Source organism: Euwallacea similis, chromosome 2 (genome assembly GCF_039881205.1).
Source record: "Euwallacea similis isolate ESF13 chromosome 2, ESF131.1, whole genome shotgun sequence".
Classification (NCBI taxonomy): domain Eukaryota; kingdom Metazoa; phylum Arthropoda; class Insecta; order Coleoptera; family Curculionidae; genus Euwallacea; species Euwallacea similis.
Window position 1 is genome coordinate 7,192,547 of NC_089610.1, and position 11,508 is coordinate 7,204,054.

General features: G+C 35.4%; 4 protein-coding genes and 1 non-coding gene across 9 annotated transcripts in view; 3 read left to right on the plus strand and 2 right to left on the minus strand.

Moving 5' to 3' along the window:
- The first annotated feature begins 159 nt into the window (after positions 1-159).
- On the plus strand, positions 160-3,003 carry LOC136419039 (uncharacterized). 3 transcript variants are annotated; one of them, XM_066405219.1, is made up of 8 exons: positions 160-331; positions 978-1,186; positions 1,239-1,367; positions 1,879-2,001; positions 2,069-2,167; positions 2,226-2,285; positions 2,336-2,577; positions 2,642-3,003. In XM_066405219.1, exons 1-8 carry the CDS (start codon positions 246-248, stop codon positions 2,777-2,779), a joined length of 1,086 nt encoding a protein of 361 aa, XP_066261316.1. In that variant the 5' UTR covers positions 160-245; the 3' UTR covers positions 2,780-3,003. The 3 variants fall into 3 exon arrangements, with proteins under 3 accessions (XP_066261316.1, XP_066261319.1, XP_066261313.1); XM_066405216.1 differs by having other exon boundaries at positions 161-331; positions 2,217-2,285; XM_066405222.1 differs by lacking the exon at positions 2,069-2,167 and having other exon boundaries at positions 2,217-2,285.
- Positions 2,908-7,245, minus strand: Pp4-19C (protein phosphatase 19C). Of its 2 annotated transcripts, none has more exons than XM_066405227.1 (7): positions 7,105-7,245; positions 4,305-4,459; positions 4,101-4,253; positions 3,881-4,049; positions 3,692-3,823; positions 3,450-3,639; positions 2,908-3,395 (listed from the first exon to the last, which is right to left on the minus strand). In XM_066405227.1, the coding sequence occupies exons 2-7, from the start codon at positions 4,452-4,454 to the stop codon at positions 3,266-3,268; spliced, it is 924 nt and encodes a 307-aa protein (XP_066261324.1). In that variant the 5' UTR covers positions 4,455-4,459; positions 7,105-7,245; the 3' UTR covers positions 2,908-3,265. The 2 variants fall into 2 exon arrangements, with proteins under 2 accessions (XP_066261324.1, XP_066261327.1); XM_066405230.1 differs by lacking the exon at positions 7,105-7,245 and adding an exon at positions 6,825-6,843.
- A 10-nt stretch (positions 7,246-7,255) lies between these two features.
- Positions 7,256-11,508, plus strand: part of Flo2 (flotillin-2) — a 73,267-nt gene continuing 69,014 nt past the window's right edge. For both annotated transcript variants that reach the window (XM_066405210.1, XM_066405207.1), the window contains exon 1: positions 7,256-7,706. In XM_066405210.1, coding sequence (XP_066261307.1) covers positions 7,658-7,706 — 49 coding nt within the window. In that variant the 5' untranslated portion in view covers positions 7,256-7,657. The remainder of the gene's footprint in view (positions 7,707-11,508) is intronic.
- Positions 7,945-8,028, plus strand: TRNAL-UAA (transfer RNA leucine (anticodon UAA)). Its single transcript has one exon. It is a non-coding gene; the product is annotated as a tRNA-Leu (tRNA).
- On the minus strand, positions 8,592-10,931 carry LOC136419002 (glucose dehydrogenase [FAD, quinone]-like). Its single transcript, XM_066405196.1, has 5 exons — positions 10,662-10,931; positions 10,392-10,613; positions 10,215-10,343; positions 9,953-10,165; positions 8,592-9,742 (listed from the first exon to the last, which is right to left on the minus strand). The coding sequence occupies exons 1-5, from the start codon at positions 10,849-10,851 to the stop codon at positions 8,661-8,663; spliced, it is 1,836 nt and encodes a 611-aa protein (XP_066261293.1). The 5' UTR covers positions 10,852-10,931; the 3' UTR covers positions 8,592-8,660.

Below are 11,508 nucleotides of genomic sequence, written 5' to 3' on the forward strand. Positions count from 1 at the left end.
GATGACGTCAACTCTAATATATTTTGAAAGCCAGTCCTGAGTCATTTCAAATACGTCAGTCATTTTGTTAATTCGGTGTTGTCAATGCAGTGATAGTTTATTTTCCTTGTCTCAAGATGTAAGCGAATTGTTAAGTAGCAAGCCGGCAACAATGCAGATTTACCATATTTGTTTGTTTATGTTAAATGTTCAGTATTTAAATTTAAATTTATAATATTAAATATTAAAAAAGTCATTGTTTCATCATGCCACGCCCTAATAGAATACATTTTATCAGATGTTTAGTCTGTGACGAAGAAAGAAACTCGCAAGTTTCAATATCCTTTTTTAAGTTAGTATCAATCAATTCCTTGGTTTGATGTTAAAGCACTTAAGTATCCCCTAAATCAAGTATTTCGAAAATTGGTGTTCAGGACCGTTAGTTTTGGCAGATTATCTTAATGAATTTTTACAATTCGAATTATTTTATTGAATTTCCTTTTTCCTTGTGCTGTATTATACTGAGTTGAATGGATTGGTAACAGTCTTTCACTATGTTCTGAGATTTATTATGGCTCTACTGGACGCCTTACTAAATCCAAGGCATCCATTGCTCCTTACTAGACCTCCCCTAGTATATTCAAATTCCTTATGAATGTCATCACCTCTGAGTAAGGTCCTGTTTAGGCCTTCTTTCTTAATTACTACTCTGTCAAATGTATAAAATCTTTTCCTAACAATTGCTAGATCTTTACATAGAACATGCTTCATGGTCTCATATTCCTCAAGAGTGGCATTCCTGAGACATGTCCATTCTGTGCAAGTTAGATAAAAGCAGGTCGTGCCCTATGTAAACTGGCATAATAACTCTTACATATTGCCTGTTTAATCACATAAGGGAGTCTGATTTCTTCAATGATTTAACAGAGTAATAAACCCCTACAACCAATTTATCTTTCTTTCTCCTGCTGAACATTAACAAGTAGTTTTCCAAATAGATTTCCATCAAACCAAACCATACGAGACATGTGGGTGGATTTTTGCATAGCTTGTGGAGTCATGGTAGAGAACGATAGAAACTTCAAATTCACAGGCAAAAATATATTTATATGCAGCCAACATTTTCAAGAAGAAGACCTGAGGCAAATTAATAGAGCAGGAATAAAACAACTGAAGAAATTTGCAGTCCCTAGAATCATAGAACCGGGTATGCCAGTAGATATTTTGACTGTTGTTTTCACTTTAAGTGTTTTCATTAGGTGTTTATTATGCTCATGCAAAGCTTCCTGAAGAAGTGATTCTTAACAGTGGTAATAAAAAACAAGTTAAGACTTCTCAGGTACATATTTTGGATGAATCGGAGGAAATTATATCAGATATCAACAGCTGTAAGTTATTTTGTAATTTAATCTCTGAGATCAATAAATATTAATACACTTTTCGTGGGTTTGACATAAGTAAGATTACTTCTCCAACTTTGAGACACTCAACAATCTTTATTCATGAATTACTTAGAAAATATTCACTACAGAGTCTAACATTTAATTACCTCATTGTGCATCATTCATTGATTGACTGGAACTTACGGTATTAGTGAGATACTTCTAGAACGATGTCGAATCATTTCATATATGTCAATCGTCCGGGAATATTCTGGTAAACTTACACTGGGGTGTCTCCATGTGCAGTTACAAATGCTGTCCACATGCAACATGTAGAATACATGAGTTATATGAGTATATTCGTTATTTGAGTGTGTTTAGAGATTTTGCATTAGAGAAGCAAGTTGGAGATACCCCCCAGTGCGGTATTGCCAATATGTCCAACTTTTCCCTAGATTTAGGAAAATCTCAAGCTGTAATCTAACTTTCATAACAATATGCATTGTCCTTTACATAGACTACATAAAACAGGAAAGTCTCAGTGATGATGCCACTGGGGAACCCGAAATGGCACAGTTACGGTCAATTAGAGTTGGAAGTTTCTTGTTAAATGAGGAGACTCAATTATTAACTTTCACAGGTAATTAATGTTGTACATAAAAATAAAATAAGTGTAAGAAAACCATATTTTACGTACCTACTACCAGATGAGACTAATGATGGAGTTTTTTCTCATCTTGCTGAGCACACATATGCGAGTTCTGGTGCAGGAAACAATACCCCTGAGGAAACTATTTATGTTTTAGGTAAAAAACAATTAATAATTAGAGAATCTCGTAATGTTATTCTTATCAGATAATGCAGGGGACCAGCCAACATTTGCTGAGGTAAAGCCCCCATTGAGAAAACGCAAGAAAGTTTCATGTAAGAATTTAACTTGCAAGACGATGCTTGTTATTGAAGTAAAATTCCAGTATGTGACCGCAAGCGATATGCTTTAACGCATTTCACCGATCGAGACCTAGAGGATCCCAATATTGCTAGACAACTGAGAACTCTGGCCTTAAATAAATCTCTCATACAAAATAGAAAATTAAAGGTGATGAGTCAAAAATGTAGACGCCTCGAGAAAAAACTATTGAGGTTTATGCCTTATATCAGGATACTGAAGAAAAATAAAATGTTACCGAACTGTTTGACCGAATTGGAGATTTCGGTAGGATTTAATGTAGATAAATGATGCTTTTCTTAAATAGTGAAACATTTTTTTTAATTTTCAGGTGGATAACCCGTTGATTGTGAACACGAGTTTCGTTGATGTGGAGCAAACCTCCGATTTATCTGAAGATGAATTAGGGGAAGAGAAAATTGAACTCGAACTCGTTGATTGTAATTACAAATCAGCGGATCTTGATTAGTGAAATTATTGGTGATAATCAAATGTATTTTTAGAGCAATATGTTGTTTCTGTTCTTTCCTCGACGCTTAAGTATCAAATAATGAACACCGTCAAAGGCTCTGTGGTAACGTTTGACGGAAAAGAAAGTTTTTAGACAGTATATAAAAATGGTATATTTGGCAGTACTTTAGTTTTACACAGAGTACTTATGTATTAATAAATTATGACTAAATGGGATGAAAATCTGTAATATTAATGAATCAGCTACACATATCCTAACAACTTTTACTAGAATAACTGCGACTATTTACAAATATAAGACACAATGTTACAACAGGTTAAATACTAGATCAGTTAAAAAAAAAGTTTATTTAACCCCTGCTGTTTCTACACTGCACCACAAACTTTTACAATAATATTCTTAGAAGACTGAGTAACAGAGACCTTTTAAATCACTACCTATTATTAAAGAAACAATAAAAAATAATTAGTCTTACTGGCGAGGTTACAAAAAATAATCTGCTTGGGGCTTTTTCGAGGGTATTCCGCGGGTTTCCTGAGGAGCAGCTTCGAATATCGTGAAATCCCTTTGGAGGTGCTCATTCAGTTCTAGAATGGCAGCTACGTTCCCGCACCTAAACATCAATATTACATTAAAAGTAAACTTATTAAAACTGATAGCTTTTTACCTGTAGCAGTAATTAGGAGCGGACCAAACAGTCAACACGGTTTCATTGAAATGCCATTTGTATCCCTCCATAACTAGCTGATGAGCTCTGCATATCATATCTATGTCGTTGGCGGCATTAAATTGCGATACCACGTCTGAGCCAAAGAGATAGCCCGCTCCTCTAGGGGAAACCCCCCATCCTTGAGTATCTAAAATATATTTTTTTCTCAAAGATTTTTCTGGTGATTGCTAAATTTTTACCTTCAGGATCACTCCAAAGTAAATCACACATAGGACCGTCATGAGGCACTTCTTGTTTCCGATCTATGACCCTTATTTGGTCCAATGTTTGGATCGATGGCGAAAGCCCTCCGTGAACACAAAATATTTTACCTTTCAAACATACAAATTTTGTACTATTTACTTATTTCAGGCAAACTTCCAACGTACCATCGATGATCGCAGACAAAGACAAATAATCGAAAATTTCTGTACAGTACCTCCAAACAGTAATCGAACCATATTTCCTGAGGCATTCGTCATAGAAACCATATACCTGAGTAATTTGTCTGGACTCATGATTTCCTCTTATGAGTGTTATGCGATCTGGATATCTGACCTGAATTCGGAATTTTCATTTAAGACTCAAAAGGCTGAAAAGGTTACTTACCTTAAGGGCTAAAAGTAATAAGAACGTCTCTACGCTATAGAAGCCTCTGTCAACGAAATCGCCCATGAAAAGATAGTTTGTTTCAGGCACGTCCCCGCCCACTTTGAACAGTTCTTTTAAATCGTAGAATTGCCCATGGATATCTCCACAGACCTAAATTTCATTTTTGTAAGAAATGTTTTAACCACGGTAAAAAATTCTTACAGTCACTGGAGAGTCCACCCTTTGAACATTGCTCTCCTCCACCAAAATTTCTCGTGCTTTCGCACACAGAGCTTTGACTTCAGATTCCTTGATAATTTCACATCTTTTCAGTTGCTCAATTTGACGATCTAAATCGCTGACGTCAGTCATTGTTGCTAAAAGAAAAATTGCTGTAAAGTCAAGTGTCGAATGATCACTCAAAAAGCATATATCAGCCTGTAAATTCAATAAAAGCTTATTACAATCAATTAAATTAGATCATGGGAATTTTGAAGAACATTTTGTGAATTTGTACAAAGTTCTTCTTAGTTAAAGTTAAACCAGACTTTAGTGAGGTTCTTTTGCTTGAACAATTTCATTTTGCAAGAAGCATCAGCAAATTAAGGTCAAGCATTACCCTCTGCTTCATCTTAATACATGAACATTAGAAAGATATTAGAAATGCGTATGCTACTTGTTAGATCCTTTCTACATATTTTCTGTGTGCCAAAGAACTGGCTACGGACCAAAATGTATAGAAGGTTCACTTAAAAGGACACCTCTTCTGGCGTTATGGTGATCTTGGTCTTGTCTATATCTAGGGAATTCAGGCATTTTTTTTAAAGGAAGAACAGTAAACTCATTCTATTGATTTGTTGGCACCACTCTTAGACAAGTACTTTGCATGCTGTGTTACATCTGTGATATTGTAATACAGTAGTGCAAAAAAGTATGGAATATTTTAATAAATATTTTCTTTCTGCTTAATAGAATATTGTGAAAATAGTCAAATTTACTTTGTAATATTGATTTGCTAAACATACAAGTAGTAGTAACTCAATCTCTCAATGATTTAATTTTTTATATAAAGATATGTGGTTGGAGAAAGTACTGAATATTTTTGTTGTTGTATAATACAAATAAATGACTTAATCTTTTTTGTCACATAACCATAAGTATCTAGTACCACTTGACTTTTCCTAGGCATAGAGTCAACTAATGACTGAAGTGTTTTGAGTGGAATTTCAATCCATTCTTTTTGAATAGTTTTCCACAATTCTTCTTTGTTTCCAATACGCCTTTTCCTAATCCTGCAACCTAATAATTCCCAGAGATATTCTATAGGGTTCAAATCAGGAGATCATGAAGACCCCTGGATTAAGTTCATATTATTTGTTGAAAACCACTTTTTAACTACCTTTGAGGTGTGTTTCGGATCATTGCCTTGTTGGTAGTTCTAAATTAATAGTATAGATTCTTGAGCAAATGACAACATTTTGTTCTGTAAAATTTCTGGATATTGGAAACGATCCATTTTTCTTTCAATTCCGTACGTTGACCCAACACAGAGCAGATAAAAAAAGCATCCCCAAACCATTATATTGCCACTTCCATGTTTTGCAGTAGGAACTTGATATTTTGAAAAGTATTTTTGCCCACTGGTAGACATACATATTGTCTACCATCGGACTTAAACATCATAAATTAACTCTCATCGCATCAGAGGATGGTGTTCCATTTTTGAACACTCGATGTTAAGTGATTTTAAGCAAAGTCTAAGCTATCTTCTTGTTCTTTTTAAAGAGTTAAACTTTTTTTACAGCAATAGCTCTAACTAAACCTTCAATAATTGCTCTGTCTGCCACTATTCTGTTTGTAATCTGAAATTCAAACTGCTCAATAATTTTTTCTCTATTTTATGGCGACGACTTACGTGAATTATGGATTATGTAAAAAAGCTCTTTTGATGGCCTTATCAATGTTTGGCAAGCTTTTACAAGAACGCCTTAATTTATGACTTTTCTACACATCTGTTAGTACCAAATTTATTAACAATTTTTGATATGCCACTTTGAGATGTCTCTAAACTTCGAGAGATCTTACGCTGTGTCTTTCCACTCTGCACCATCTTCATAATCTGTTTTCTTACATCTGAAGAAAAATATAACAATTTAGACATTCTAATTTATAAATTATATCAATCAATTGAAGTATAAACGTGAACTCAGTTCACTTTTCACTTAACAAAAGAATATTTCATACTTTTCTCCATGTCAACAATTGCTCAGAAAAAGTTGTTGATAGAAAGGTAAATATTAATGTCAACATTATCAATACATTGGATGCAAATAGAATTTGTGTTACTCAGTTAGAATATATGAGCCAAAAAGAAATTATTAAAAATTTCCCAAATATTCCATACTTGTTTTTCACTACTGTGTCTATTAGAATGTGTAAAATGTCTGTTAAGGAGTCAAGGTCGCGTCAACAGGCGCATCAGCTTCATTAGAACCATTGTGACTTCATTTCAAAAGGATGTATCGAGCTTATCCTTAATGCTTCCATGTGGTAAAGGCACTTTTTTAATTGAATGCATAATGAAATTTAATTTGTTCAACCTTGCAAATCGTTAAATGTGATTGACAAAAAGACCTACTATCTAGGTACTTACAAAATTTAATCACCAGGGTTTGGTACTTCTAGCTCAGGAAAAGGATCCATGATTCTAGGGCTTTATGTGAAATTAAGCTTATCGCCTACCTAATATGTTTATATTCGAATGTAAACAGTTAATTAACGAGTTTTGGCACAAGCAAAAATTGGGTTTGAGTTTGGGTACGTTTATATGTTTATTTTATAAAAAAAACTGTTCCAGCCTACATTGTAAGTGTTTGAGGTTAGATTCCTGCAAGGACTAAAAACGGTGCATTAAAAGCTCTAAAAGCACATTCACCTTATCTCAAAACGCGAAACTATAGCTTATTATTACATTAGCAATTACACAATAACACAATTCACTCAAAAACGCCTAATAACTTACAATTTTTCTTAGTAAGGAACTTTGCCAAACACTTCTAGGAACTCACAACGGTCGACACTAGAGCGGACATACTTCCAACGACCCAGTTTACTTTTTCTCATTAATAATGCCAATGACGTACGTTTGAGCTAAACTACTGACGCCGGCTGTCACTTTTTTATTGTAGTTTTGATCTAGGTTTTTAATCGATTTTTCGTGATACCACACTATCACTATACGAAGATTACTCTATAAATCAACAGTATTATCAAAACCGTTTCGGGGGATTTTTCTGTCATGTATTAATACGAATTACAAAAGAAAAAGTGAACATTTTTAATTTGTCTAATAGAAAGACACTCCAGAATTCTTGGGTTACGTGCGGTGGGTTGCCTAAATTTGTGTTTTGTTATCGGGACTGGGACATCGGCATCGCCAGATTGTTTTGTTTATTAGACTCGGGCTCTCCTATTAATTTTGGAAAACGATCGTTTTTATTGCATGTTACCGATATTCTGGGTGAAAACACTTCTTCGGTTCGTTAGTGTGTGACTCCAGAGGAAATTTAAGTGACATGGGAAATATTCATACAGTCGGCCCTAACGAAGCCCTAATTGTCTCAGGTAAAACAAATATAATTAATGTATCAGGCGACTTAGTAATAATTAGACAGATATTTTTTATTAATTATGGTGGTGAGACTGATTCATTAAAAGCAGTTTTTTAAAATTGCTAATAAACAATTTCAGATATCTATTAGGTTATATTTTGTTCCATATTTTTGTTTATTTGTCTTTTGTTGATTTTCATACGTCATTATAAGTGTCGATTGTACCTGTTATCTGGGCTGAAACCGAAGAAGTCAGGTTGGCCGAGCGGTCTAAGGCGCCAGATTTAAGCTCTGGTTCTCGAAAGGGAGCGTGGGTTCGAACCCCACACCTGACATTTTTTTTTATTTCTTAGAATTTTTATTGCAAGTATAGAGGTTCAAAATAATTTTTTATTTCATTTCTTTAATGTCAAAATCAAGTTTCCCCCAATGTTGTTTCATAATATCATTAACCCTCTCCCCTACCATTATGGAGAGTACATTAATATGCGCACCCAGAACTGTACGGATGATGATGAGTTTATTCCATCTTTAATCTGTTTGATTTACATTCTATAATCAATTAAACTAATTAGTGCCATTCACAATTATTGTTTAATAAGTTTTGTGTGAATCTGCTAATAATCCCTGACTTGCATTAAATTATGCAAATGGAACCTCTCTACATTGCCCATTTCATGTTTTGTTTAATAAGGGGTCATTACGGAACGACTGAAAAATTGTAAAATACGATTTTTCTCATTTAACTTGCATATGAATGCGTTATACATACTATAATTCTAACAGACCAGGAAATCGTTTTTCTCACATCTAATTCACAGCAGGTGTAGGTAAAGTTTTTTTTTTAATTACATGATTTTCTTTGAAAGGAGAAATACGCTAGTGATGCAATTTCTTTAATTTTTTTATTATTATTTTACTTATAAAGAGCCTGGTACAAGAATAAAATTTTCAAAGGAAAAACCGTTTATTTGGCCCACTCTTCTTTAATCAAATCAGCACATTTCTCCCCTATAACCATCTTCACTGCGGTCAAATGTCCAGAAATACTAACTGGAATCACACTGTCGTCCGCCACCCTCAGTTTCTCAACCCCATGTACCCTTAATTTCAAATCCACCACCGAGTCTCCATAGTGTCCGTCTTTGTCCACGCCCATTGGTGCAGAACTGGTGACTTCCCCAGTGCTCACTGTCAAATGCTTAATGGCGCATCTCCAATAATCATCAGAAGGTTCGTAATTGTCACATTCATGGATCTTTTGATGAATGGGGTGAAGTCCTAGTTTCTCCAAATGATGAGACTTCATCAATTTTTGAATGGTCTTTACTGCAGCTAACATGGTTTCAACATCATCATCATGTTTATCAGAGAAGTCATTTAAGTTGATAAAAGGATGGTATAGAGGATCGTTGGTGTGCAGCTGCAAGCTGCCTCGGGATTTGGGGTGCAGTAGGATTAAGTTTACTGTAAGTTTTCTATTGAGCTCTGCAGGGTGATCGTTTTGAGTGCTAGTGATTAGAAGCTCAACATCCGGGTATAAGTGTCTGCCTTTTGAGTGTTCAGTTTTGATAAATCCAACAACATCCACTCCATTAGCTACCAGAGGTCCTCTACCGTTCCTCAAATAATCAATCTCCTTGCTATAGTAAAAAGGCGGTTCCACATATTGCGAATCACTATACGCAAAGCTCAAACCAGGAAACATGGGGTGATGAATCAAGTTTTCTCCCACCTTGAGATTGATCACAGGTTCAATGTGGGATTCTTGCAAGTGGGTCTGAGGTCCCACTCCACTGAGAAGCAAAAGTTTGGCAGTATTAACAGCTCCAGCCGCAAGGATGATTTCTTTAGTAGCAGAGGCTTTGAAATGGTGTCCTTCATGGATGAATTTAACTGCACGGGCCTCTTTAGTGTGTTCACTGATGATGATTTTGGTCACTTGCGTAAATGGTTTGATTTCCAGGTTTTTACGGTTTTGGGCTTGTTGTAAATAGGCATCAGTAGTGCTGAATCTTTGGCCGTTTTTCGCCATTAGGTGCGGAATACCTAGGGATAGAATTTAGAGTTTTAGTTCAGGTTAGATTCACCTCCGATTGCAGTACTACATGCATTTTCTTCACTACTGTAAGAAGAAAATTAGGATTTTTTCAACCTCTTTGTTTATCCATTAGAATTTTTTGGAAACTCACAGCTAAATTCGTTTTTTCACACTTTTGATAAATTTGCCAAGACTCAAAATAACATAAAACCTTTTACCTAAACCCAAGGAATTCTTTCCATTAACATCAATCTCATCGAGCCCAATCTCTTCAGCAGCTTTTAGCAAATGCACCACGGTGCTGGAAGGGTACCGGGGGTTCTCCAGATGTACCGGACCGCCGTATCTATGCGAAGCAGGATCAGTTATACACTCCAAATGAGCATCCTCAATTTTTTTGAAATACGGGGATAGTGAAGTCCAGCACCACCCTAAAGATCACTCTAATAAATTTACCTATAGTGAATATGCACGACATACCCTTAAGTCCATTATCAGCCCACATATCGTAATCCCTGGCATTGCCTCTGGTGTAAAGCATGTCGTTAATGGCAGTAGTACCTCCTAGGGCTTTCGGTGTAGGAATGAAACACCTTTTTTCTTCCATATCTATGATTTTGAGTTAGTAGGTTAAGTGGAGCTATAATGAAACCTTACTTAAGCAGGAATAGTTTTGGGGGGTGCTGTAATAGCCCCATGTAAAAGGGCTACTGTGCCCTTTTAGGCAGCTGTGCATTACTGGTACTTTGGTGGCTGTAGTTTCCGGCTGTCCGGCTTCTAACAGCAAAATTCTCCATTCTGGGATTTCAGACAAACGACTGGCGATTACTGAACCTGAGCTTCCTCCCCCAACAATTATAAAATCATATTCTCCAATATCTAAAATAATCCCATTACACCATTAAATAATTCTAAACTTGAATTTACCTTTTACGGTATGATCTTCAATAACAAACTCCGAACTTTTGGTCTGTATTGTCTTAGAACTCAAGTAGCTCTGTAGATGTTTAACATCCCTTTGAAAGTTATCAATGTAGTTCTCCAAGAGTTCAAATGGAGATCCATCGATACCCACACTTAACAACACCAAGCAAATAATTGCTTTAGCAATGGTCATTTTAATTCAGCAGTCTGAGAGATCCTGCAGACTTGAACTTGATCTTAAGAATGCGAAAGTATTAATCTGTTTCGCAGGTACCGCATTTATAAGGCCGATGGGCGATTCTTGTAAAGAACATCATCGGGGGAAATTCTAATAGGGGATTTTTGCAGACGTAATGGACAACGGTCGTAAAATAGTGATACCAAAGAAACCGATGTTTGACCACTTACGAGTGATAATTTATTGAGGATTTTTATCGATGTGGAAACAGGATTAGGTGGATTTTTATTTTACCGTATACTGCCATAATATGCTAATCATCCTTTGATAACCTTGAGTTGAAAATGTGTGTAAAAATATTTTACCTCTAATAATTTTTACGCGTAAAGGAAACATTGAAACCAGTATTAATTCATACCTTTCAAACACATCTTGAACTACGGTAAAGAGTAATATTTATCGAACTTTTGGTACATTTTCGGCTGGTTCAAACCTTGTAGATACTCCAAAATGCGTCATATCGAAAATTCTAACAAAATGTATTTTTTAAGGATAAAATTGTAAACGACGTCGCGCTTGACTCCAGAGTGCTTCTTTTGGTCCTACATCCCTACGGGCTACTCACAATACTTCCAACTCCCTGATTTTTACATAGGCATTGTTTCAAATGAT

Excerpts from the sequence above, each read along its gene's own strand:
- Pp4-19C (XM_066405227.1), bottom strand. The coding sequence starts at position 4,454 with ATGACTGACGTCAGCGATTTAGATCGTCAAATTGAGCAACTGAAAAGA. Across the intron at positions 4,050-4,100 it reads TATTACTTTTAGCCCTTAAG|GTCAGATATCCAGATCGCAT; the intron begins GTAAGTAACCTT and ends TTCCGAATTCAG. Across the intron at positions 3,824-3,880 it reads TTTGTCTGCGATCATCGATG|GTAAAATATTTTGTGTTCAC; the intron begins GTACGTTGGAAG and ends TATGTTTGAAAG.
- LOC136419039 (XM_066405216.1), top strand. The coding sequence starts at position 246 with ATGCCACGCCCTAATAGAATACATTTTATCAGATGTTTAGTCTGTGAC. Across the intron at positions 332-977 it reads GTTTCAATATCCTTTTTTAA|ATTTCCATCAAACCAAACCA; the intron begins GTTAGTATCAAT and ends TTTTCCAAATAG. Across the intron at positions 1,368-1,878 it reads TATATCAGATATCAACAGCT|ACTACATAAAACAGGAAAGT; the intron begins GTAAGTTATTTT and ends TCCTTTACATAG.
- LOC136419002 (XM_066405196.1), bottom strand. The coding sequence starts at position 10,851 with ATGACCATTGCTAAAGCAATTATTTGCTTGGTGTTGTTAAGTGTGGGT. Across the intron at positions 10,614-10,661 it reads TGAAGATCATACCGTAAAAG|ATATTGGAGAATATGATTTT; the intron begins GTAAATTCAAGT and ends GGATTATTTTAG. Across the intron at positions 10,344-10,391 it reads CCAAAACTATTCCTGCTTAA|ATATGGAAGAAAAAAGGTGT; the intron begins GTAAGGTTTCAT and ends TCAAAATCATAG.